At 40.0% G+C, this 27611-nt stretch overlaps 2 protein-coding genes across 7 annotated transcripts in view; one reads left to right on the top strand and one right to left on the bottom strand.

The window, feature by feature from the left end:
• Nucleotides 1-15677, top strand: part of LOC126458385 (apoptotic chromatin condensation inducer in the nucleus) — a 113363-nt gene extending 97686 nt beyond the window's left edge. Inside the window, exons 13-14 of one of the 3 annotated variants that reach the window (XR_007585625.1) lie at nucleotides 13941-14289; nucleotides 14821-15676. Coding sequence is in view for 2 of the 3 variants with exons in the window: in XM_050095374.1 (XP_049951331.1) it covers nucleotides 13941-14162 (222 nt within the window). In the remaining variant the exon portion in view is untranslated. Of the gene's footprint in view, nucleotides 1-13940 lie in introns of all 3 variants that reach the window. The other 2 variants (XM_050095374.1, XM_050095373.1) reach the window with 2 other exon arrangements.
• A 14-nt stretch (nucleotides 15678-15691) lies between these two features.
• The window catches only part of LOC126458387 (tetratricopeptide repeat protein 32-like), a 60116-nt gene continuing 48196 nt past the window's right edge, over nucleotides 15692-27611 (bottom strand). For all 4 annotated transcript variants that reach the window (XR_007585627.1, XR_007585626.1, XM_050095377.1 and 1 more), the window contains one exon: nucleotides 15692-15890. Coding sequence is in view for 2 of the 4 variants with exons in the window: in XM_050095377.1 (XP_049951334.1) it covers nucleotides 15769-15890 (122 nt within the window). In the remaining 2 variants the exon portion in view is untranslated. The remainder of the gene's footprint in view (nucleotides 15891-27611) is intronic.

Raw genomic sequence — 27611 nt, 5'->3', positions numbered from 1 at the left:
GGCAAAGGCAACCCATTTCCTTTCAACTTGGTTTAGAATTACTGCCACTGCTTATTGCTGATGTTACCTAAATTAACCAAATATGTACTAAAACATAACATGTGAATTAAAAAAAGAAACACACCAATTGTGCATAAGTGACAATTGGTAAAATACTATTATAGTGAAATGTATTTTAATTACTAATAGTAGCTCAAAACTGCACATCTAATATTGCATTGCCAAAATCTTGTATCTTTAATAATATTTATCAAAATACATATCTTGTCAGTATACGCAGATTTCGGGGAGGCAAGATCTCATATCGCAATTTTGTGTTTTCGTCCAAGAAAGTATTTGTGTGAATGCGGGAATAGTGTGTCGAGCATACCATGTCTTCCAGTAAAATATAAAGTTTAGAAATCATGAAATAAAACTTAAATTTAAAATTTAAAAAAAAAAAAAAACACAATAAAACCTCCAAAAAGTAAAGAAAAAAATTTAAAAATGTAATGTCCCTTTAAGTTTAATGTAAATAGTAATATTCTGAGCTAAGCGTCGTTGCATCGCGGGAACAGCTAAGTAAATAAAATAAACAGAATACTTCAAAAAATGATGAAGTATGAAATGTAAATACAAATAAGCAACTTAAGCAATATAGGTAAATACCAAAACAACAAATCAAATCATTTGAGTCTAAATATTACTTAATGTACTCCAAAAATTTTTCAATATAGATACAACCTTCAACTATGCCTGCCCTGATGCAACTGTTCATTTGGGTCACTGCACTTCGTCACACCGTGTCCACCGCATAACATGCACCGCACAACTCGCAGTTTACTGAAGCATTTCTTTTATTTTGAACCCTCAACACAAACAGAAGGGTGTTGGTCTTTGCAGTCTCCATTGAAAGAGTGTGCGACAATTTACAAAAATGGAAAATTGATTTGGTCCTATCCCTAATATTACAAGGAGTTTTCAAGAAAAATATTTTTGTTCTTCAACATGTGGGAAAAACAGAACCAGTGACATATTTGGATTGGAAAAAAATATAGGAACATTCTCAGAGTTTATAGAGTCATTTGATACCTGTTTTATCCTGAAAACAAAAAGTATTTAGAGATAAAAATATAAAATATAGTGAGTTGTGTGAAACTGTTCTGCCTGTGTAATGAACAATTTCGTCACTGTTGAATTTGCGTTCTGTTGGATCTACTAAAAACTTCCAGCAAGAAAGTTGTTAAACTATATAATTAATTCTGGTAACATATGAGACATCACTATTGCATCATGTTATGACAGTGCACGATTACTTGTATGCCGCTGCCAGGACTTTAGTTCCGACAGCTTGTCCGAATATGACCGAGAATATTCCTACCTCCAAAATTCTTTTTCATTTGCAGCTGTGAAAGAACCTTTGGCACTGCACCCATTACCGATATATGCTACACAAAAGTAACATCTTCAGCCCACTATTTCCATTGAAGTCTAGCAAAATATATTTATTCATATGGTTTTGTGAAACCCAGGTTTATCGAATTATACTACAAGACTATTGTCCCCAGTATGTAGTAAGTGGATTTTACACAAAAACCTCACTCTTTCCGCAGTAGTGTGTCTGCATTGCATTAGAATTTTTTGTCCATCATTACACTTTCTGAACTGAAAATGAAGTGAGTGGAAAAGATTAAGAACATAATTATTTAACGGAGATTGCCCTGTATTTTTCTGTCCACTGGATGCTCTCCTCTGTCGTCATAGCCAAGTACATTTCTACACACTAAATTTTTGTTAAAATTGTCAAATTCTGTAAATTTCCATTTTTGTTTGTATCCCTTTCTTAGAGGATCAAAGTATGTGATCACGTAATACGGAACACAGTCGATTCAGAATTAACATTAGGTTTTGCTATCAATTTATGAATTTGCACAAAATTTACATTACGGTTTCTTCACTGTTGGCCAGACCAGAAAAAAAACTTCACTACTTTCAATACTACAATCTTAGTTTATTTTCCAATGTCTTCTTGCCCTTTATGCACTAGAGCTGTTGATAAGATACTGATACATCAATATCTTTTTCCAAAAAATATTGATATATACTGGCAATAATTTTTTTTACTGGTATATCAATATCAAAATGGCAATATTGAGTGCCTATATTTTTATGTTATTCTATAAAAAAAATTTCAGAAAATATTTGAAGTAGTTCTTCTGAAATTGTAGTTGAACATAATTTGACTTTCACCATGTGAAGGAGTCTTACTATTTTTTGAGCTTCCATCGCGTCCAGTCTTTCTCTATGACTGTGTGAAGCAAGTGTAGATGGCACAAAGTAGTAGTCCGATTGCACTGGGGGGGAGGGGGGGGGTAAATGTTTAACCCAACTAGTGTGCTATGATTCTTCAAAAACAGTTGTTGAAACTGATGAACAAAAATCTAAATGTTAAGATTAGTCTTACCAGTAGGCAGAGACATGTGAGGAGAAATCCTGATGCAAGCAGCACTCGGTGCTACCAACAGAAACTGCAATGTTTAACTTAACCACACAATTTTGACATTACGGCTTGCTAGGTAGCTGGCATTTGCAGAAATGAAAAAAATGGGGAAATGTTCCAGACAAATGCCATATGTGACGAAAGTGAACGATTGATCCATCGACACCTTTTATTGTGCAACTCGCCTGCAGTTACCATTGTTAGCAAAGTGGTTATCGCCAGCCATGAACGTGCATCATTTTACTTTCAGTTCTTGCTGCTAGCTTGTTGACTTCTTGCTGCTAGCTTTTGATGTACAGAATATTTAATAGTAAGTCACTACCTAAATATACAGCTCTAAAATTGGCACTTATTTACAATGTGCAGCTGAAAACTTTTTTTGGCTGCTAAGTCAATATTTTTTTTTGTCAATAATTTTTTTCAATATATCAATGGCCGATAATGATATTTATTTAAATATCGATGTATAGGATTCGCAATATTTTCAAAAATATTGCACACACCGGCCAGCTGGGAGCCTTCCTCCTCCATTACCCTCACTACAAAACTAGCACCGACCAGCTGGGAGCATTCCTCCTCCATTACCCTCACTACAAAACTAAAGTCAGTGCTCTTTTCTACAGAAGACTGAAACCACTCGTGAACAAATCAGATCACACGCGAACACTGGAAATGTGGTTAAAATTGATGCTGCTAATTGGAATTTCCATCATTTATTTTACTCGGGAGCTGTAGTAGTCCAGATTATCCATGACACCCTCCTCCACCTAAAAAGTGCTGGGAAGGAGGTGTCTTTCTGCTGGTTGGCAGGGTATATGGATATTATGGAATATGAAAGGGTGGATGCAGCAGCCGACGACGCATGTTGTGATCCTCAGATACTTGCTCCCCCCCCCCCGCATGCTATCACATCGCTGTTGAGGTACAGATTCATGTGTCAATGGGAAGAAGCGTGGCTGGAACTGATGGCAATAAACTGCATCTAGTAAAGTCCACGACTAGGCCATGTTGTATCTCCTTCCAGCCACGCAGGTGGGGTGAAGTCCTTCTGAAGCAGGACACAGACCTATGATTCATAGCTTCCATCCATACCGTGTACACCTACATCAAGAATTTCAAGGGAATGATTCCCAGGATCGTGTGCAGTTCTGTCAGCGGGCACAACAGCAAGTCCTCGCCAACCCAAACTTCTTACCAATGTTTTATTTACCGATGAATGCTCCTTCTCAAACAAAGGACAGGTAAATACTAGGAAGTGAGGGGACTCTCCTGTGTGTGCCCCCTCCCCTCCTTTTTTTAAGATGGTCAGCCAGTCACATCTCCATCTAGTTATTTTAGCTCTTATTCTGCATTACGTGTGTTTTTCATTACAGTTTTAACACATTTCAGGGATTTTACATAACCTTAATGGATGTCAGATAGTGTGCTTGTCAGGGTGACCATGAATGAGGTTGGGAGAATGAGTGTAGTTTCATAGGTTTAGTCTTCAGTGATGAAATTTTTAGCCTAGTAGAAGCTGTTCCTGTTTCACACACAGTGCTTTGTACAGGTTGTCCCATTTATCTTGACCACCATAAATAACTGTTTGTCCAGATGCAAATTACAAAATTTTTCAAGCAAATGTTCTTTAGCCGTCAGGGGGACATCAATTAGCATAATTGCCTTCATTTTTTCAAAGATATGAACAGCAGTATGACTTTTTTAAATGGCACCTTGTATTTTTTATTGAAAAGGTCTTGCAAGCTGAAGTTAATAAAAAATAATAATGGAATGTAGTCAAATTAAAGGAAATGAGACACTTAAAAGTAGTGGATAAGTTTTGTCAATTGAGCAGCAAAATAACTGACTATGGCCAAAGTAGAGAAATTTAAAATGCAGAATGGCAATAGCAAGAACATCATTTCTGTAAAAAAGGAAATCGGTAACATTCAAACGTAAAGAAATGAAATGTGGATGATAATCAATGACGACAAGAAGTGAATAAAAGTTTTTGAAATGTACTACAGAAAGATATTGCAGATTCAGGGTTGGTTGCACATGCATTATCTCCGATGGCTATCGAGAGCACTAGTTTTGACCTATTTGACTGAAGATTGTGCTTCTGGTAAGTAGTAGTGCTGACAGCTGCTTTGTTGTCAGACATTGTTCTTTAATAAAAAGTTAAGATGTTCCAGCTTGGATTTCAGTTGTTCATACGCAAGTTCTTGGCTCTCTTAATAATGTTCTAGGCAGCTAGCTGTGCTAGGTGATAAAATAACTGATCCTTCAGTGCCTGTACCTTTTTGGATGCAGGGGGGGGGGGGGGGACTTGGATTTTTACACTAATTTGAATAATTGAATTTAATGTGCTTGAAGCATTATAGAGGGGAATGTATTTATGTGTGTGTTATTAAAATGTAAACGTTCAGAGAGAGAGAGGGATAGAAAAAGTGAGTCAGTTTTTTTAGAGGGAAGATTTAAATTCATATTTGACGTCTAAAGTGTTTTTACTTTAAAAAAGAAAATTACCAGCATGGTGTTAGAAAGCTGCATAGTAACATAAACATAAATATTGGTTTCTGTATACGTTTGGAAAATATTATGCAAAAAAACTGGGGCATTCTGGGATGCACTCTGGGATGCTCTCTCTTTATTTGTATTCATTTTCTGCTCATATAATTCTTTATCGCACCATACAAATCTTTTCTATTCGTGTACAAGGTGATAGGAATTATGGAACAGCTGTTATACATACTGATAAACCATTTTCATTGTATACAAGTATAGGAAAAACAGAGTTGTTTGTCACTAAACATTCTAAATCATAGAAATGAAAATCTTCCATGCAAATGTTGTGCTACACTGTGGTGTACAGTAAATTCCTTATTTCACCAAATTTGTTGCTAACTGAATTTGGATTTCTTATGCTAGTCATTTCCTGAAGGATATTCCTCGACACTAGATATTTAAAAATTGAATCCAACCTACTGAAAACTAGTAACTCAAACTCTCTTAAATTATTTTATTCAATATCTTCAGAATAGCATGTGTTGACCAAAACCTCATTAGAGTTCATTTCACATACAGTGAAAAACTTTTCCTCCATTTGAAAGAAGAGTGCACTACAGTCTCACAATTTAGTACTGCATTTACCTTAGTATACGATGGGCCTGAGTATAAGACAATCCCCTTTTTTAAGAGGCTCCTAGAGAAAAATTTATTACCGTCATGTTTTGACTAATCAAGATTACGAACTGTTTTATTGACAAAGTACACACATCAAAAAAAGTTTTGCATCACTTCGGTTCCAAGTTCCGGAACCTGTACAGAAAATTTTAAGAGACATCAACATAAACATCATTTCCATCCTTTTTATTGCTCATGAAAACCATACATTGCATGTTGTACCATCATACAGCAAGACCTTCTGAGGTGGTGGCCCAGATTGCTATAATACCCAGTAGCACGTCCTCTTGCATTGATGCATGCCTGTATTCGTCGTGGCATACTATCCATAAGTTCATCAAGGCACTGTTAGTCCAAATTGTCCCTTTCTTCAAAGGCGATTTGGCATAGATCCCTCAAGAGTGGTTGGTGGGTCACACTATCCATAAACAGCCCTTTTCATTGTATCCCAGGCACAATGATCGAAGCATAAGAAATTAATTAAAATTTGTGCTGCGGCCGGGACTCGAACCTGGGTCTTCTTGCTTGCTAGGCAGAAATGCTAACCATTACACCACTGCAGTACAATGGTCAACATTGTTGCATGAACTACCCAAGTTGAGTGCCCTTCCCTCTTCTGCTTCGATCATTATCGTAGACAATGAAAGACTTAAATGTCTCGGGGAAACATTTAATTATTAGATCTATAATATCTCCTATGGTACAGGACTTTCCCATTACATCCAACGCTGGGGTGCTATTCCAATGTCGGAGAGCCCTGTCAGTAGTGACAATGTAAGGGAAAATGAGCAGAAGATAGGTTACACTATCGGTCGGAGGATGGCATTCACATATCGTACAGCCGTTACAGCAATTTCCATGACCACCAGCGGCATACGTCGGCCCCACATAATCTACCCCAAAACAACAGGGAACCTCTACCTTGCTGTACTTACTGGAAATTGTGTCCAAGGCGTTCAGCCTGACCGGGTTGCCTCCAAACACATCTCCGACGGTTGTCTGGTTGAAGGCAGATGTGACACTCATTGGTTAAGAGAACTGTCAATCCTGAGCGGTCCATTTGGCATGTTGTTGAGCCCATCTGTACCGTGCTGCGTTGTGTCGTGGTTGCAAAGATGGACCTCGCCATTTACATCGGGAGTGAAGTTGCGCATCATGCAGCCTATTGTGCATAGTTTGAGTCATAACACGATGTCCTGTGGCTTCACGAAAAGCCTCATTCAACATGGTGGCATTGCTGTCAGGGTTCCTCCAAGCCATAATACGTAGGTAGCAGTCATCCACTGCAGTAGTAGTCCTTGGGTGGCCTGAGTGAGGCATGTCATCAACAGTTTCTGTCTCTCTGTATCTCCTCCATGTCCGAACAACATCACTTCGAGATGCCTGGACACTTCCCTTGTTGAGAGCCCTTCCTGGTACAAAGTAGCAATGTGGATGCAATCGAACCGTCTAGGCATGGTTGAACTACAGACAACATGAGCTGTGTACCTCCTTCCTGGTAGAATGACTGGAACTGATTGGCTGTCGGACCCCCTCCGTCTAATAGGTGCTGCTCCTGCATGGTTGTTTACATCTTTGGGTGGGTTGAATGACATCTCTGAACAGTTAAAGGGACTGTGTCTGTGATAAGACATCCAGATGTGCGTATCTGCCTAAAGCGTTATCATTATACCTATTCTAAACTCAGATCAATCATTGATTGCCTTCATTTTTGTAATGCAAGGAGAAATAAAATAAACAAAAGACATAGTTTACATTAATTTTTATCTTCACAACCTATTTTGCTTACTAATCCAGTCGTCCGAAGTGCCACTACTGCTGTGAAATTTATATATATAATTGTTCTCGCAAATATTTGGCTGTTCCTTCTGATTATTTTGTGATTTCTGAGGTTGTGGTTACAGTGGGGCCGGAGGACACAGCTGTTTTTTGCCAAATACATGTCACATTTCACTTTTATCCTGATGTGAAAATGATACAATATTTCTTGCTTACAAACATGTTGCCTGCCCACCGCTCTCCCATCATCTGTGTAGAACCAACAGCTTACACTCCTCCTTTCATTCCCATCATACCTCAGTCAGCATTGACAACAGTGCTGCAGGAAAGACGTTAAGTACGCCACTGACCCCGATGTAAACTTTTACCATATCTTGCAGAAAAGCATACTGATGTTGTGTATTTGTCTAATTTTAAATTAAGGCAAACAGCAGTTTAAACATGGCAAATGTTCATAAAAAGCCAAAGTACGCACTGTAGATTCCCTTTGCTTAAAAAGCGTCATAAATGTTTGTATATGATATCCACACATGTATAAGCCCCCCTTGAACCATGGACCTTGCCGTTGGTGGGGAGGCTTGCGTGCCTCAGCGATACAGATGGCCGTACCATAGGTGCAACCACAACGGAGGGGTATCTGTTGAGAGGCCAGATAAACATGTGGTTCCTGAAGAGGGGCAGCAGCCTTTTCAGTAGGTGCAGGGGCAACAGTCTGGCTGATTGACTGATCTGGCCTTCTAACATTAACCAAAACGGCTTTGCTGTGCTGGTACTGCGAACGGCTGAAAGCAAGGGGAAACTACAGCCATAATTTTTCCCGAGGAAATGCAGCTTTACTGTATGATTAAATGATGATGGTGTCCTCTTGGGTAAAATATTCCGGAGGTAAAATAGTCCCCCATTCAGATCTTCGGGCGTGGACTACTCAAGAGGACGTCGTTATCAGGAGAAAGAAAACTGGTGTTCTACGGATCGGAGCGTGGAATGTCAGATCCCTTAATCGGGCAGGTAGGTTAGAAAATTTAAAAAGGGAAATGGATAGGTTAAAGTTAGATATAGTGGGAATTAGGGAAGTTAGGTGGCAGGAGGAACAAGACTTTTGGTCAGGTGATTACAGGGTTATAAATACAAAATCAAATAGGGGTAATGCAGGAGTAGGTTTAATAATGAATAAGAAAATAGGAGTGCGTGTTAGCTACTACAAACAGCATAGTGAACGCATTATTGTGGCCAAGATAGACACGAAGCCCACGCCTACTACAGTAGTACAAGTTTATATGCCAACTAGCTCTGCAGATGATGAAGAAATAGATGAAATGTATGACAAGATAAAAGAAATTATTCAGGTAGTGAAGGGAGAAAAAAATTTAATAGTCATGGGTGACTGGAATTCGTCAGTAGGAAAAGGGAGAGAAGGAAACGTAGTAGGTGAATATGGATTGGGGGGAAGAAATGAAAGAGGAAGCCGCCTTGTAAAGAAATGAAAGAGGAAGCCGCCTTGTAGAATTTTGCACAGAGCATGACTTTAATTATAGCTAACACTTGGTTCAAGAATCATAAAAGAAGGTTGTATACCTGGAAGAATCCTGGAGATACTAAGAGGTATCAGACAGATTATATAATGGTAAGACAGAGATTTAGGAACCAGGTTTTAAATTGTAAGACATTTCCAGGGGCAGATGTGGATTCTGACCACAATCTATTGGTTATGAACTGCAGATTGAAACTGAAGAAACTGCAAAAAGGTGGGAATTTAAGGAGATGGGACCTGGATAAACTGAAAGAACCAGAGGTTGTAGAGAGTTTCAGGGAGAGCATAAGGGAACAATTGACAGGAATGGGCGAAAGAAATACAGTAGACGAAGAATGGGTAGCTCTGAGGGATGAAGTAGTGAAGGCAGCAGACGATCAAGTAGGTAAAAAGGCGAGGGCTAATAGAAATCCTTGGGTAACAGAAGAAATATTGAATTTAATTGATGAAAGGAGAAAATATAAAAATGCAGTAAATGAAGCAGGCAAAAAGGAATACAAACGTCTCAAAAATGAGATCGACAGGAAATGCAAAATGGCTAAGCAGGGGTGGCTAGAGGACAAATGTAAGGATGTAGAGGCTTGTCTCACTACGCGTAAGATAGATACTGCCTACAGGAAAATTTAAGAGACCTTTGGAGAGAAGAGAACCACTTGTATGAATATCAAGAACTCAGATGGCAACCCAGTTCTAAGCAAAGAAGGGAAGGCAGAAAGGTGGAAGGAGTATATAGAGGGTTTATACAAGGGCGATGTGCTTGAGGACAATATTATGGAATTGGAAGAGGATGTAGATGAAGATGAAATGGGAGATAAGATACTGCGTGAAGAGTTTGACAGAGCACTGAAAGACCTGAGTCGAAACAAGGCCCCGGGAGTAGACAACATTCCATTGGAACTACTGATGGCCTTGGGAGAGCCAGTCATGACAAAACTCTACCATCTGGTGAGCAAGATGTATGAGACAGGCGAGATACCCTCAGACTTCAAGAAGAATATAATAATTCCAATCCCAAAGAAAGCAGGTGTTGACAGATGTGAAAATTACCGAACTATCAGTTTAATAAGTCACAGCTGCAAAATACTAACGCGAATTCTTTACAGACAAATGGAAAAACTGGTAAAAGCGGACCTCGGGGAAGATCAGTTTGGATTCCGTAGAAAGGTTGGAACACGTGAGGCAATACTAACCTTACGACTTATCTTAGAAGAAAGATTAAGAAAAGGCAAACCTACGTTTCTAGCATTTGTAGACTTAGAGAAAGCTTTTGACAATGTTAACTGGAATACTCTCTTTCAAATTATAAAGGTGGCAGGGGTAAAATACAGGGAGCGAAAGGCTATTTACAATTTGTACAGAAACCAGATGGCAGTTATAAGAGTCGAGGGGCATGAAAGGGAACAGTGGTTGGGAAAAGAGTGAGACAGGGTTGTAGCCTCTCCCTGATGTTATTCAATCTGTATATTGAGTAAGCAGTAAAGGAAACAAAAGAAAAATTCGGAGTAGGTATTAAAATTCATGGAGAAGAAATAAAAACGTTGAGGTTCGCCGATGACATTGTAATTTTGTCAGAGACAGCAAAGGACTTGGGAGAGCAGTTGAACAGGATGGACAGTGTCTTGAAAGGAGGATATAAGATGAACAACAAAAGCAAAATGAGGGTAATGGAATGTAGTCGAATTAAGTCGGGTGATGCTGAGGGAATTAGATTAGGAAATGAGACACTTAAAGTAGTAAAGGAGTTTAGCTATTTGGGGAGCAAAATAACTGATGGTGGTCGAAGTAGAGAGGATATAAAATGTAGACTGGCAATGGCAAGGAAATCGTTTCTGAAGAAGAGAAATTTGTTAACGTCGAGTATAGATTTAAGTGTCAGGAAGTCGTTTCTGAAAGTATTTGTATGGAGTGTAGCCATGTGTGGAAGTGAAACATGGACGATAACTAGTTTGGACAAGAAGAGAATAGAAGCTTTCGAAATGTGGTGCTACAGAAGAATGCTGAAGATAAGGTGGGTAGATCACGTAACTAATGAGGAGGTAATGAATAGGATTGGGGAGAAGAGAAGTTTGTGGCACAACTTGACTAGAAGAAGGGATCGGTTGGTAGGACATGATTTGAGGCATCGAGGGATCACAAATTTAGCATTGGAGGGCAGCGTGGAGGGTAAAAATCGTAGAGGGAGACCAAGAGATGAATACGCTAAGCAGATTCAGAAGGATGTAGGTTGCAGTAGGTACTGGGAGATGAAGAAGCTTGCACAGGATAGAGTGGCATGGAGAGCTGCATCAAACCAGTCTCAGGACTGAAGACCACAACAGCAACATGTATGAGAACTTTCATTGCAAGCTTGTTCAAATAAAATGACAGTTTATATAAGATAGGATTTGATGCTATTTCCTCTAGCGTTTCACAAAATTTTTAAATTTCAAGCAGAGCAGTAGATTGTTGTGGTGGGTAGTTTATAGTTTCTTGTGTATCCCTTGCACTAGCGCCATGCGAATAAAATGTCACGTGGTTGTTCGAGTGAGGTCAATACTGTATCAATTGCTTCAGCATATAGGGAAGTCACAATGCTGTTTGAGTGTGAGTATCATTTGCCCGACCTACCCTTCCAAACTCTTCAAAATATATCTGCATGTGACATCAGTATAGCCAAAGTTTCTTTAGTAAATGTAAAATGACCCCTATATGAATCTATTAAACAACCGAAATATGTTGGACTCGGCAGCAATAGTTTAATCTGTGAATATAAGACAACCCTGTGTTTTTCAACTGATAGTTTTGGGAAAAGCCTCATCTTATAATAAATACGGTACATGGTATACAATCTCAGTTGCACTTAACAATTTATTGACGACCAATTTTGGAAGGCGCTTCTCGCCATTTTGCATCTATTACGTTTCATGAATTTTAAAACGGCTACTTGGCTTCATGCAAAATCAAACATGGAAAATCCAGGATGGAATGTAACAGTGTTATGAAAAGGATAGTTGCTACTGACCGTATAGTGAAGATTTGAGTCGCGACTCGGCATTTCCGCTATATGGGGAGTAGCAGCTATCCTTTTCATAATTTTGTTACTTGTCTTCATATGCCTTAATACATTTAGGCCACTTGAGGTGATAATAGCCTATTATTAATGGGAAGTATACATTGCAATGACCACTGTGTTAATTCGTGGCAAATGTTCATTGTAGTGTATATCCGTAAAGAGCAGAAAAAATCCTCTTGCATCAAAGACAGCACAATTGGTAGGACACTGCCCGTAGAAGGTGAGGATGACAGTTCTAATCCAGATCTGGCACACTGTTTAAACTTGTCTCGTGTCCGTTAGGCTTCTCCTTTTCTTCTGCCTCTTTAATCATAGACACAGTAAGATCTTCACTTCCTTTCTATGAGATGAGAGCAGTGTAATGCAGGAGAGTTGTGTGCAGTGTTGCCACATTTTGGGAATTAAGTAGATTTCACTGTGCAACCATACTAATCATTATGTTCTGATATTCAATTTTGACTCAAGTCTAGTCTGTTTTTTCTTGTTGTTGCAGTTCCTGTTTAGAAGTTCCCAACGTACACAAATAGAATCCGTGTCAGACATCAAGATTACTCTCATCTCCAGATGGATACTAGGTGGTACATGAGCATATTTACAGACAGAACTTTTATGACCTTTCAGTATGTCTATGTGCTACCTAGCATTCACCTCTTACTAACTTCTTTAGTTAGAATCTGTTTCTTTTGAATTTTTTGTTGCACTAGAGACTACAATATTGAGCATTCAAAACAGTCAGTGGAGGAGGAAATAGCCCAAGTGTAGGAAATCATCTTGTAGCTATTTAATCTTTACTGCTCTTGTTTAACGGTGATGGTTCTTGGTCGTTAGAGTGCTAAATAAGACTGAGTCTGTTCAAAACCCAATAATGGCAATAAATAATATCACAGAGGGAAGGATTGACAGTACTTTAGTCACTGACTCCATATGGAACAAAACAAGTAATGGCATATGTATGTCCTGCATTGTGAATCCCCACTGTAACCATCTGTGGTGAGAACCTGTTCCTTACTACTTTGCTTATAATTGGTTTCATAAGTGAGGGAGTGTATCTGATCGCCTCCTTTGCTTCTATAATATTTCAAGCAGCTGCCTTGATGTTTTCCTGTTGACTAAAACTGTCCTGCTTAGGATCAAGGTTTCAGATTGTATCTTCGATCAGTAATGTCTTAAACAAACAAAAAAGACTTAAAATATGTCATTAGGTTATCAACTGCCAGTTCAGAGATTTATTCTTCATATTGGTCTTAAGATTTCTAGGAACTGAATATCATTTGACTTCAGATTGCTTTATGTGAGTAATACTAAGTTGCTACATCAGTAGAGCATCACATTAAGCCAGGCTCAAGTGCCCACCCTTACGCAGGTGTGGGCAAACAGCTGATGAGCTGGCAGTCAGGGAGGAGGGTAGCATATGTGATCGTAAGTGGCCACAGACGCTGGGTAGGAAAATGGCTCAGCAAGCTACAAAACAAGACCTGAACAATTTGCAGTAGCGCCCACATGGTGGATAGACTACCACGTGCAGCTGCCTTGCGGTGTCCAAACCCTATGGGGCAAAGTTGGAACAGTCTCCATTAAACTACAGGTTCCTACATGGTGGAAGAGTGAGCAGATTTTCAAGTTGGAATACTGTGTTCTCCAATGAATTGAACCATGCCCTAGAAAAGAACTGATTTCCTTTCTTTTGTGAGAACTAATTCATGCAAGTTATTACTTCCTGTTTTTCTTTCTTCCTGATGTATAAGATGATATTCTGCTAGATTTTCCTGAGTCATGTATAAATGATTAGTCAACAAAAAAGCAGATCACAGATCCTTCATGGCATACTGCTAACAATTTTGTCTCTTATTAACAAGACATAACACATCGATTTCATTTTACTCCTAACTTTGATACTGTTTGTACATACAATGACAAAAAAAATGGTATTTCAGATAGTGGTGAAGGAAGAAATGAGGCGCAAGCACATGGCGGAACACGAGCGCCGTATGGCAGAAATGCGGAAAGCAGAACGTGAAAGGGAGAGGGAACGTGCACGAGCTCAGCAGAGGCCCCACCGCCGAAGTGGTGGTGGAGCTGGTGACAGAGACAGAGACAGGGAGAGGGACCGCCGGTCTGGACGGCGACGCTCTGCCAGTGGTTCACCTAAGAAATAAAGAGTGAGGAGCTGTCTGGTGACACAGACAGCCAGCAGGAGAACTGGCATGACTAAGTCTTGGCAGATATAGGTCTCCCAGGCCACAACACGGGGCCCACTCGCGCTCGTCTGGAGGGTCCCCAATGGTCGGTTATCACGTAAAAAGTGTTTCTCAAATCATTGTTTACATCTTCATAAATTCTTGATAATTGTTTTGCTTTATGATACATTCTAATTCCATCTTTTGGTATGTCAGCGTATTAGTATTTTTTGCTTTATCTTAGCTACAAAGTTAGTTTCTGAAATGATGTTTTCATCATATTCTTCTGTCACAGATAGACAGGCCTTTGATGCGTGTATTTTTAAACCAATCTTCTATTCTTAGTTATAGGTCGTGTCAGTATCTTTGTTGTAAATACAATAGACCATAACATTTCAAAGTCAGTACTGGTTTTGCTCACATTTGCACGAGTATTGAGTAAGATAATTTTTCACATGACTTATTTGACTGCTTAAACTGACGAATGACTGGTTGACCTCTTGACTAATCCTGGGATATGCTTTCCACTGCCTGTTGTATTATTGAAGAAGTTTCAGCATTTTATTTTCAGGTTCAACGAAGAATTGGTGATGAGAATTATGATCTCGCGGGTGCTGATTACTTTTTGTCTTATTAGGGGACACGGCAATCAGCCCCCTCTAAGATCTTGGGGGGATGGTGTATGGGCCCAGTCCTTTGGGTGTCTGTGCTGACAAGATTAGTAAAGGATAAACATCGGACGTGTGTTCCACGCTGTAATGGTCTCAGAAGACAGCAGCGAAATATCGTCGGGAAATGGAAAGAATTTTACCTGTTGCTTCTCCGGCAGTAACAATTCTCCATCAGTTTGAAGATAGGCAACTCAAACGTTATCAAAGTTTAGAAGATATGTGGTGTCACTGTGGCAAGAAGTGATTTGCTTACTATGTTTGAAAGAAGATATTCATCATTGAAATGTTGCTGTGGCTATAGACCATGAGGTGACAGATGTGTGCAGATTCTAACAAGGCACTTCTTTTGAGCATCTCTTCAATCTGTATAGCTTCTTGTGTTGTCACAGTGCAAATATAGTGCCTAAAATTCTAACAGCTACTTCTTTGGTAATCTTTGAGACTGTGTCAAAATGCAAATGTTTAGAAAGCATCATCAGGTACCTTATCTTCCTGTAAATAAATTTGTCAAAAGCACAACATGTTAGTTGTGTTGATACAAATATTTGTTTTAATCTTTTGATCTCTAAAAAAATATTGGAACATTTTACTCTCCTAGCTAAAAATTAAAAAAAAAAAAAAAAGTTTTAGCTCCAGAGGTAATAAAAAGTGGGTGCACTTTCTCCTAATAACACCAAATATAGTGAAACAATAAAATTCAAAAATATTGTGTAAATCAACAGTGCTTGTTTTGTAAATGTATATACATGTTTGTGAGGAAAAAAATTCAGCATCATGGCAATACCCTGTCTTATAAACATTTAATTGTGCCTTTGATGATGAATGAAACAATATGCATTTCAGTTACAAATTTATTTGTATTGCAAATTATTACATGGATTGTCAAGCAGATTGAATTTTAATACAAAAGAATATTATTTTGCAATTACTTGATTTTTCTTTGTAAGACAAGCAGTTAGTCCTTCTGCAAATTCTCCATTTTTTGCTTCCAGTCTTACAGCCTGTTCCATGTCTGTCAGTGCATCCTCAAACTTTCCTGCACGTACATCAAAATAAAATTAATGAAATTCTCATATTAACATGTACAATGAGAATATCATACTATGGTTCACTAATGGGTGCAAGAAAAAATGAAAATCCAAATTATGTATTGTGTGTGTGCCACATGTTTCATTTATAACAGTGTTTGCCTATTACTTTTTTCCAATTACTCTTTTGTCTTAAGATGAAGTTATCTATGAGCTGTACTTTGATAGCAGTTAAATGGGATGGCACCAAAACATACAAAGATCTTAAGTTATTTTGTTGTAAAATTGTTCCATTTTCTCATCATATACATGCTAACTTGCAGAGTATCTTTGCTAGCCTTCCAGTAAACTAAATCTGAAAACCTGTCATAGTATTCATAGGTTTTCCACTAAGGGTATTTAAAACAAGTGATTGTGTGCAAATGACTAATTCACTGCTGTCTTACAAGTTAGCAGTTAAGCTATTTGGTATAAAAGCTGCATTAACAGAATCTGACAGAGCAGACAGGTGAGAGGATTTTGAGGCTAATTTTAATCAAGGTTTTGGATGGTTATCGTAAAATTAGGGTACCAAATATGTAATAGCAACCAATGCCTAACTCTGACAGACATAAATAGCACAAAAAACATTCATGGATATGAAATGACAATAAAGCATGTTAGAAGAACCATCTCCGACAAACTGTGTGCTTATTTCATTAGTGCCTGGAAAGAAGCATTTTCCACTATAATTATTATATGCTGACCACTTAATTACATTTATTTGTAATACTGTAGGAAAACTTACTACTTTGTCAAAATTTCCAGGTTTTTCAGTATTGTTGGGGGCTTCTGTTCGGGGATCTCCTGCATAGGAGACATCATCAAAGAAAATCTGAATAGACATGTTACACTGAATTAGTGATGGCCTATTTCAAACATCTTTTTTGCTAATGGTGTCACCTCAGCAGGAGAGAAAATTTTGCCTTAATACAGTTCTACTAGTGCTGTCGAGTAGCTCCAAAAAACGTGGAATAGTAAACGCACAAATGGTGAGGAGGGTGGACTCGTGCCTGGATGAAATTATATTTTGCCAACATTGTTTCAGCTATGCTGCAGGAGTTAGCCATACCAGGATGGTATCCTGATCCCTCCCCATGCAATTTCCGTATTTTTAGTGCCCTGAAGAAAGACATTTGTGGCTGTCGATGTGCTCTGAATGAAGAGGTGCATGCCTGGGTACAATCCTGGTCCTGTAAGCAACTTCAAACCTTTTTCTGTGAAGACACACTGACCTTGTCTCACAGTTGGAAAAATGTATTAACAGATATGGCAATTACTTTTTTCATCTGTCATTTTCATTTGACCGCCCCTTATAATTACTCTTCTGCACATATACATGCAACCTCTACCAATCTGTGTAACTGTAGCACAAGGTTGCTGTCCCTCTCACACATTATTCCATTCTTGATCCCCAGTATGTGGTAGTATTTCAATTACATGAACTTCTAAACCTTTTAATTAATGTTTATGGTAAGTCCATGACCCCATACCTGGCCACAAAACAGAATTGACTATCTCCGTTTACCAGGTACTATCTAAGTCTGGAAGTACTGCTTCTTTAATTCTCAAAAAGGACAGTTTTCATTGTTTGTGGCATGTTCTGTTTCTGAGTAATCTCTATAATGGCCAACTTGGGAGGGCAGTGGAGCTGTGTCTGACATTTACTCTCTTTACACATCTCCTTGATTGCAGTTAAGTGTCTCGCAAATGTATGGTTTATGAACCATCTTAGGCACAGTCACTTTTTATGATACAATCATTACTAGTTTCAGCCCACAATGCCACCTTCAGATGTTATGGTGGACAAATGTCCGTGTGATGGCAAACTGATCACAATACAAAAATCAGCAAGTGTACATCCCCCCCCCCTTACTCTCTGCACTGGATGTGCAGATCTGTAAAGACAATTCTTTATTAGTAAAAATCATAAAATTGTTGAAGTTACAAAATTTTTGTCTTGTTTTTAGAATAAAAAAGTAGAATGCAGGTCATTGAAGTAGTTAAACCATATTTAAAACAGAGTAAGGGCTTTGTTATAAAACGGAAACAGGAGTGATCAGTTTGGAACAATTTCCAATAGCTGATAGCACTGCTCTTCAGGCTGCAAGTCGTTCACATCAGTGGCCATAATCTCAGAAGAGATTATGCAGCTGACAAGATCGACATTCCACTGCAGATCACTGCCTCCACCTTTGTTGATTGGGTGTGGATGGGAATATTTTAATAAATCAAACACAGAAATAATGCTTAAAATGTGATCTTTAATTACCAATTTTCACTTTTCCACATAATCACCAGCCAACGATGAACAAGTTTTCTGAAGCCGTCACGGAAGAAGTCAAAACTTTCCGCAACCACAGTCTGTTCTCTCAACGTCTTCATCAGAAGCATAATGATGTCCCCGCAAATCGTCTTTCATTATCAGGAACAGGCAGAAGTCAAACAGTGCTAAATTCCTGGCAAATTTCAAGTCAGTGCACTTTCATTTTAGGAGTCAGCATCCGGGGTACCCATCGTGCACAGATCTTCCGATAGCCAAGCAAATCAATAATGTGACCCACACGTTCCTGCGAAATGCCAATTGTGCTTGCACTTTCTGTCTGTGTCAATTTGTCAACATTTTGCTTGTGAAACTGTGTGGTTGCTGTCACAGCAACGCTTAGTCAGTCACGCAGGTCAGATGTTCAAGCATCAACATATCAACACAGTCACCGTAAACTGCTTTCATTCTCCCTTTGGGGTGACACCTTCTGCTGTCAAGAATTCAATGACTCCACATTGCTTAAATCGCACTGACCATCTGCAGTGTTCCATACATTACACTACAACAATACAACTGTTCAACGCTAAGGCTTCCCGTCAACTGGAGCTGTAGAGAAGATGCTACGGAACAAGCCAGTACCTGCCGCATACTAATGCTGCCAACTGTTAGAGAGTTACAAAGGTGGAGGCATTACTTTTCAGTCATCCCTCAGAATTCCATGATTTCTAGTAATATGTTCAGTTTCACACTGCATGAATATTAGTTCACAGAGTGCTGCCCACCTGAAGACAGCTGCCATTGTGTGCTAAACCCAGTAATGATTGTATCAGGAAAGTGATTTGTGTCAAAAATCAAATAAAGCTCATAAATCAGTCACTTATATCCTTCAACAGAATGTTTCTTCTTTTCCAATGTACTTTGCCACATTGGCAGGGGATGCAGTAGACTTGTCTCGTGGAGGCCCAAATCAAATCACACAGATGCTACTAAAGCCAAGGTCTTAAGTGATGGGTGGAACACTATTTGATGATGTGCCACCCTAGAATCCTGCTGATCTTATTCATTGTATTGCCTGCATATGAAGTGTGGCTCAGTCTCCTGCTCATCTTGCTCTCAAGTTAGCATTACCTTCCACAAAATGTGAGTTGTATTTGCATATTGTGACAACCATTGCTTTTGAATGGGATTTTCAAGTATTTGAGCTCTTTCTGGTAAGCCCTGTGTTTCAGTTTAAGTTGGGCTCTGCAATGGGTGGTTTGGCAGAGCTGTGTGTGACAAATGCTCGTGACACTTATCCTCAAAGAAAGGTTACAAGCAGACTCAAACACTTCATGAACATATTCAAAAGAAATGTTTATAACAACCAGCAAGTACATAGCACTTTCCAACAGCCAGCAACAACAAGAGACACCAAGACAATAGCATTCATGGGCAGTGTTATAAATGAGGTCAGCAGGATACTAGGAATGCATAACATCAATAGTGTTCCAAGCATGTCCACAACCTTACTTTTAAGGGGTACCAAAAAAAAAATTTTTTTAAAGCTATATATTTTCAAATTGTTTACAAAACAATCTTATCTCCTTCAAAATACCCTCCATTACAACTAATATGTTTGTCCCACTGTTCAAAACCTTTTGTGTAGTCATCCTCAAAATGGTTGACTTTTTTTTTTTTCTCCTTGACTTCAGTGTTGTCAAATCATTGTCCTTCCATGCGTTGAAATAAGAAAAAGTTGCATGGAGCCGGGTCAGGTGAGTAAGATGCTTGGGTCAGCAGAATCATGCCATTTTTAGCCAAAAACTAACAGATGGCTGTGTGTGTGTGTGTGTGTGTGTGTGTGTGTGTGTGTGTGTGTGTGTGTGTGTGTGTGTGTGGTGTTTTGGAAGAACCAGTCCCCTGTCTGCCACAAATCTGGTCTTTTTTGTTGAACACCGAGCACAAAGATAACCCACTAATCTCTCTAACAGTTGATCAATTGTCTGACAGTGTGAGCACAAGCTCTCGAATTTTTTCAATATTTTTGTCAATTCGGGTAGTTGATGGATGTCCAGAATTAGGTTTGTCATCAATCGACATGTCGCCATTTTTGAATCCAGCAAACTACTCATACACTTGAGTTTTTCCCATAGCACCACCTTGGTAAGCTGTTTTCGACATTAAAACAGTTTCAGCAGCATTTCTTATGAGGAGAAAATAAAATTTCATAACTGCATGTTGTTCACTTAAACTTGGCATAATGGAAAACGGAACAAGAACAAAAGAGCACTGCAAATGAACAGAACAAACCAGGTCTGCAACACAGGCAGCTCTGAACTGGCAATGAGTTGCACTGTACACGCCTAGCAGCAGAAATGTGTGCTGCACAAGCTCCACCCACAGCAGTGTTATTTCGGTGTTTTTTACCCTTCGTATATTAGGATCTGAGAGAATTTGGGCCTCTGCAAATCAAGTTCACTGCATCCTCTGCCAATGCGGCAAAGTGTCTAGACGATATTCAGCATTGAGGAGAGCGACGGAGTGTGAAAGTCGTACTGGACTCCACCAAATCAGCCATTTCTGAGCATTTTAAAAAACTGGACACACTATAGACGTATGTAAACAATACTTTCTAAATACAGGGTGTACATAAAAGTCCGGGAACACTCTCAATTATTTATTGAACAAGAACTAAACATTGTACAGATGTCATACATATTGCATTTTGAAGAGAAACTCTGAAAGTTTTTTTTTACAAACATTTCGAGTTCATGGGATAAATGGCATACCGATTTCTTTGGACTCCTTACAAATGTCTCTCGTATGCACACCACTTTCACTTCACTCACACTGGGATTTGCCGGGCACAAGCAACCTGTCGCAACGAATTTGTTGTGCCAGTGGTAAATGGCCTTCCTTGTTGGTGGCTTCTTACCATACTTGGTTCTAAACATCAATTGAACAGCTGTAGCACACTTATTTTTCCCGAGCTCCAACACTCACAAAGCTCGCTCCACACCTCAACTCACCATGTTTGCGACTAGCATTGACTATCAGCAAATTACCAAACTACCTACGCTGTGGCAGTATACATGGGGGGGGGGGGGGTTCTCTTCAAAATGACACATGACACTTATGATATCTGTACAATGTTTGGTTCATGTGCAATAAATAATTGAAAGTGTTCCTGGATTTTATGAACACCCTGTATGTGTGCTTAAAGAAACAGCCCAAATCTGACTTGAGTGTTACCTAATAAATATGGACATCTTAGCATGATGATTCCTTTGCTTGGCATAAAGAGCACAGTGTGTGAACTTTCAGCAACTGAGTCTTTGACCACGGCACCCATTGCCTAAAGGTGAGGGCATCGATAAGAAATAGAAAACAATGCCCCAGTGAACCAGTACATCCTTCCTCAACAGTTATGTGAAAATGGCATCAAGTCTCATTGTTGAAAATGTGTGCAGAGAGCCAATTATTCAACTGGGTAGAACACACCTGAAAAGAACTTATATATCTAAATTCACCAGTAGAACAAAGTCATACCAAATGTGACATCTTAAATGCTTTAAACATGTAAAGGTATTAAGGCAAAAATAAAACACTTCAGAGCATCAGTGAGAGCACACACTTTTAAGAGGTAGTATGCATGTTAAATGGTTTGTGTAGAGAATCATCGCCAACACATACATTTTTCTCAAAATGGTGCTTAGGACATGCGGAGAATGTCCCACACTGTCTTTGCATCAGCAACAAATAAACAGTACAATTGGTCATACAAAACGTGATTCCAAACCAAGCCTCCGAAGATCACTGTACAAACACAGTCCAAAAATATTATGGCCACTAGCGAGCCTAAAGGTATGGTTTTCACCATCTTCAGACAATAAATACAGTGCCCTTTGAGACCAGATGTGGAAAACAATTTCTGGAGTATTTCACAATACCCAAATATTTTGAGAAAGTATAAAAATGTTCCAGTATTTCTTTTCTTTTATTCAATGCTCAAAGTGGTGACCACATTGAATGACTTTTAGAAACCGTTTATCATTGACTGCTTTGTTCATTCATTTCCGATAAGGCGATGGTGCATGCATTAATATACAGACTTTCAATTTTACTTGTATTGTTGGTCATTGTGGCAGCTAATGTAATTAACTGTTCACTACAGAATAAAATCTAAAGCTACACACACTGCAAGCCACTGTGTGGTGTATGGCAGAGGGTACCATGTACAAATGGAGCGAGCAGAGGAGGACTACCAATATGCCTCTATATGAGGACTAATTTCAGTTACCTTTTCTACAGTGTCGTTATACAAAATGTATGTTGGCAGCAGTAGAATCTTTCTGCAGTCATCTGCAAATGCCCATTCTCTAAATAAGAATGTGTTTCATCCAGGGATTCCCATTTGAGTTGATGAAGCACCTCCATTTCTACTCGTTGATCAACCGTATTAGCCACAAACATAGCGGCCCTCTGAATTGTTTTGACATCTTGCTTGATGGGGACCCCAAACACTTTTACTGTACTTGAGAATGCGTCACACAAGCAGCCTATATACGGTCTCCTTTGCAAATGAACTACACTTTCATAAAACTCTCCCAATAAACCAAAGTCGACCATTCTTCTCTACTAGTCTTTATGTGCTCATTCCACTTCACATCACTTTGCAGCATTATGCCTAGATATTTAATAGATATGACAGTGAGCAGCACACATCTCATTGAAACATTATGCAGTTGTTTTTCCTACTCATCTGCATCAGCTCACATTTTTCTACATTTAGAGCTAGCTGCTATTCATCACACCACATAGAAACTTTGTGTAAGCCATCCTGCATCCTCCTACAGTCACTCAACGATGATACTTTCCTGTATACTACTACGTCATCAGCAAAGAGTCGCAGATTGCTGTTCATCCTGTCTGACACAGAAGCTGAGTATAGAAATCACAACAACTGTCGTATGTTCATAAAGCAGGAAAATTAGATTGAGAAAAACCAATAACAGACACAATTGATGACCATTACTTACTTCAGGGGTAAAAGGTATAGTATATCAGCATTACTACATAATATAAAATTTCAAATTAAACTTCTTACCAATATTGACAAACAAATGTTAACGGATTGTAAATACATTTAACAACACAAGTCAACAAATTCTGACTTTTTGTTTGGAGGTTGCATAAAAATATGAATTTTTAACCAATTGATTGTGCTGATCATTAATGTGAAGCCCGTTTCTTTACAGTGCTTCAGGTTTTCTTACCATCATCGACATCTTTACCCAATGAAAGGAAGATGGAAGTGAAATGGTAAAAGGAAAAAAAGGTAACTTGGACAAAGCAAATATGGTAATTTGGATGCTTTCCAAGTGGAGATATTGCCCCTCTTTACATTTGCCCGTGAATGAATGCTTGTGCCCTTCCTCCTGCGTGTCACTTCTTCATGTGTGATTCACCACCGGCATTCAGACATAATATTTATTCGCCAACAACCTTGATAATGTTCCAGAGTTTTACGTTCCTAGTGGAAGCATTCACTACGTTCCTCTGGCATTTAGCTCAATTGTTCTGAAAATTGTCTATGTACGACATTAGAAAATTTAGTTTTAGGGAGATCTTGCAACCTGTCTACTTAAATGAACTGTAAGATAACCTTTCACTATTTCCTTGTAATTGGGCTGCTTATTGTGGCCCATGGAAATGATGCACATTTTTTAAACTTCCCCAAGCTTGCCATTTTATTTCTATCAGTGTAATTTCAAAGTGTTTATCAGACATCAATTTACATACATCCAATCGAACAAATATCCTTCCTTTCAACTGTGCAGCCGACAGATTTGAGAATTGACATACAGGTAAGCAGCCGACAAATTTGAGAATTGGCATACAGGTATTGGAAACAGCTTCCTGTTTTATCCAGTGCTTTCACGTACTTCCTCTTAGGCCCCACTCTCCTGCTTCAATGGTCACGATATGCACTGCTGCTCAATTGATTGAGAGAGTATGGGACCAAATGGTGAGGTCATCAGTCCCGCGATTCCAAAGTGGGTTACATAAGAAAGAGGGTATGCTAAAAGTGGATGGATTCAGTCAGAAGAGTCACATTATAAAAGAATGAACATTAAACACACACAGTAAAAGCATTAAAGGTGAGGCCAAATCTAAAAACTGGAAAAAAAGGGGGGGCGGTCATGGGGTCACAGACTGTGAAGACTGCAAAAGGAGTCCCAACCACAACTAACCTGCCCCTGGTCCAAGACTAAAGGAGAACCTTATATCTGGTATGGCCAATACGTAAACAGCATAAAACAGTGGACTCCTTCTGAGAGGGGTGGAAAGAAGTGCCCCAAAATGCAGTAGACTCCTTGATGGTGCGGAGTTTATTACTGTGCGCAGTAGCGCTCCAGATGGCATTCCACTGTTTGGCAAAGAGCAATTTGACGTAGATCCACATATCAGCAGCTGGAATCGTGAAAGGAAATGGGGGATAAGTATCTGCTTCTCTAGCCAAACCAATTCATTCCGTAGGATTCCAACATGACTTGGGACCTAGAGAAAGACGACTGAATAGGCAGCATGCTCAAGAGCAGAGAGAAGGTCATGGATGGCAGAGACCAAGGGGTGATGAGAGTAGCATCGATCAATAGCCTGCAGGCTGCTCATGGAGTCTGAACAAATTAAAACACTATGGAGGGAGGCCTGAGAAACAAAAAGGAGGGCCCTGTGAATGGCTAGAAGCTCTGCTGTAAATACACTACATGATCCTGGCAACAAATGGTGCTCGAAGCCAGTAGGAGACATGAAAGCGTATCCCACCTTATCAGTAGTCTTAGAACCATCAGTGTAAAAGATGGTGGCACTCTGGAACTCTGCAAGGATGGCACATACAAGATGCCGGAAAACCATAGAAGCAACAGAGACCTTACGACCCTGGAAGAGATCGGTCCTAATCCATGGTCGTGGGGGTGGGGGTTTACGGGAGGAAAGACACGGGGTGCAGTCCAGTGAGTGCAGATGGAGATCCCGGCAGCAGAGAGTACTGAGACATGCCAACTGGAAATCCCACATGGGCGGGTGTTACGGGGGAGATATTTCTCATTGGTGAAGAGCACAGGATGGTCAGGGAATTGGTAAATGGCGGCTGCATAAGAAACAAGGAGGTGGTTCTCGGATGTGTAGAAGGGGAGTCCCTGCTTCTGTGAGAAGACTACCAACAGGACTACTGCAAAAGGCACCAGTAGCCTGACGCACCCCACATTGATGGACAGCTTCAAGGAGTTTCAAAGTGGAAGGAGCTGCTGAGCCATAAATCTGACCACCATAATCGAATCTGGACAAGACCAGAGCACGGTAAAGATGGAGAAGAGTGGAACGGTCTGCACCCCAAGATGTGTGGGCCAGGAAGCGGAGAGCATTAGGCTTCTGTATGCATGTAGTCTTTAGGTGTTAAATGTGGAACAGCCATGTCAGCTTGTTATCAAAAATAAGGCCCAAGAAATGGGACTGTGCTACAACATTGAGGAGCTGCTTGCCTAAGTAAAGTCGGATAATGGTGTACTGTGGGTCGGCGACAAAAATGCATAACCTGCATTTTGTAGGGGGATAACCGGAAGCCATGAGTGGTGGCCCATGCAGAGGCCCGTCAGATGGCGCCTTGGAGCTGGCATCGCAGACACCTCTGAGTAGAAGCTGCACCAGATGCAAAAATTGTCAATGTACAACACCGGGTAACCAGAGGCCCAACAGAGATCACAAGCACATTTATGGCAATGAGGAAGAGTGTGACACTTAGCACAGAACCCTGTTGGATACCATTCTCCTGAATCTGAGGGGTGCTCAGTGAAGTGCCAACTCGAACCGTGTGTGTGTGTGTGTGTGTGTGTGTGTGTGTGTGTGTGTGCGCGCGCGCGCGCGAATGTATACCTGTCCTTTTTTCCCCCTAAGGTAAGTCTTTCCGCTCCCGGGATTGGAATGACTCCTTACCCTCTCCCTTAAAACCCACATCCTTTCGTCTTTCCCTCTCCTTCCCTCTTTCCTGATGAGGCAACAGTTTGTTGCGAAAGCTTGAATTTTGTGTGTTTGTTTGTGTGTCTATCGACCTGCCAGCACTTTCGTTCGGTAAGTCACATCATCTGTGTTTTTAGATATATTTTTCCCACGTGGAATGTTTCCCTCTATTATAGTCAATACACACATTTACTTAGAATTCTTGAAGTTATTATTATAGAAAAGTCACAGAGTTTATCTGAAACTAAAAACTTTCCAAATTTATATATGAACACTGAAAGTGTTATCAGATCATCGTACATAGTCACTGAAGGTGAACTATTACATCACTGACTTATTTAAAGTCTTGACTGTCTGAAAATTACGTTTTTTTGTGGAATTTTACTAACTTCCAAAATACAACTATTTTTGATCTCAGACTTTGACATATTGTTTTTTTTTCACAACAGAAGGATGTACATCAAATATGACATTCCTCAGGTTATTCCTTTATTAGTTATTAATATTTTTAGTTTCGTATAGTGTAAGTGGCCACCAGTGCTACTCCACTGCTTTCACACGCGCAGCTGCAACAGATGGTCGTGACATCGGTCTGCAGGACACAACTCGTCCGTTACTTACCGTATAATACTCTACCGGCTTACATTGCAGCCCACATACATTCTGAAGTAAAGCTTTTAATAGACAAATGGGCGATCGCGCGCTAGTTGTGACGCCACACAGTCAATAAGGACATCGGAGCGAACCAAAGCGCAGACCCCACCAGATGCTATCTCAGGGCCAGCACAGTTCCAACAGAACACCCGGTAACCACAGAAAGTTGGAGAGTGGTCATCATCACAGAAATGCGTTTCTTGGAGAACAAGACAGAACGCAGGATAAGAGGAAACAAGACGTTGCAGTTCCAGTAGGTGATGATAGTATCCATTGCAGTTCCACTGGATGATCGTGTGGCAGTTCCACTGGATGATTGTGTGGCATGAGTCCAAGGTAGGCATGAAGGAGCCGAGGAGGTCAGGTCACTCTGTCAGTAGTTGTCACCGACAAGGATGGGGTGACATCCCTAAATAAGATGTCAGATGCAGGTTGTGAGAGGGGAGTTGGGACCTCCAAGATTTATGTTTCTGCTTCGTCTCTTTCTGAAGCGGAGGAGGGCAGGACACGGGGAGTACAGGCATCTGCAAGATTGAGGCACGAAAGAGAGCAGACAACCTTGGGGCACACAGGTGCTGTGCCTCGTGGCCAAGAAGTAGTGAGAATCTTCTGGCCTGGGAGATACCAGGGAGAGGGTTCCTGGGAAGGAGCCCGATCACCGGCAGACGACTAAGAAGGGGGACACTTCGTCAGCCAGGGAGGGGGAGTGACTTCCTGCCAGGAGGTTGTGGGAACTGCAGGGGGGAGTGGGGTGGGGCTGGGGTAAGGAGGA

Source organism: Schistocerca serialis, chromosome 2, assembly GCF_023864345.2.
Source record: "Schistocerca serialis cubense isolate TAMUIC-IGC-003099 chromosome 2, iqSchSeri2.2, whole genome shotgun sequence".
Lineage (NCBI taxonomy): Eukaryota > Metazoa > Arthropoda > Insecta > Orthoptera > Acrididae > Schistocerca > Schistocerca serialis.
The sequence above is the reverse complement of the archived record's forward strand: the minus strand, read 5'-3'. Positions and strand labels throughout refer to the sequence as shown.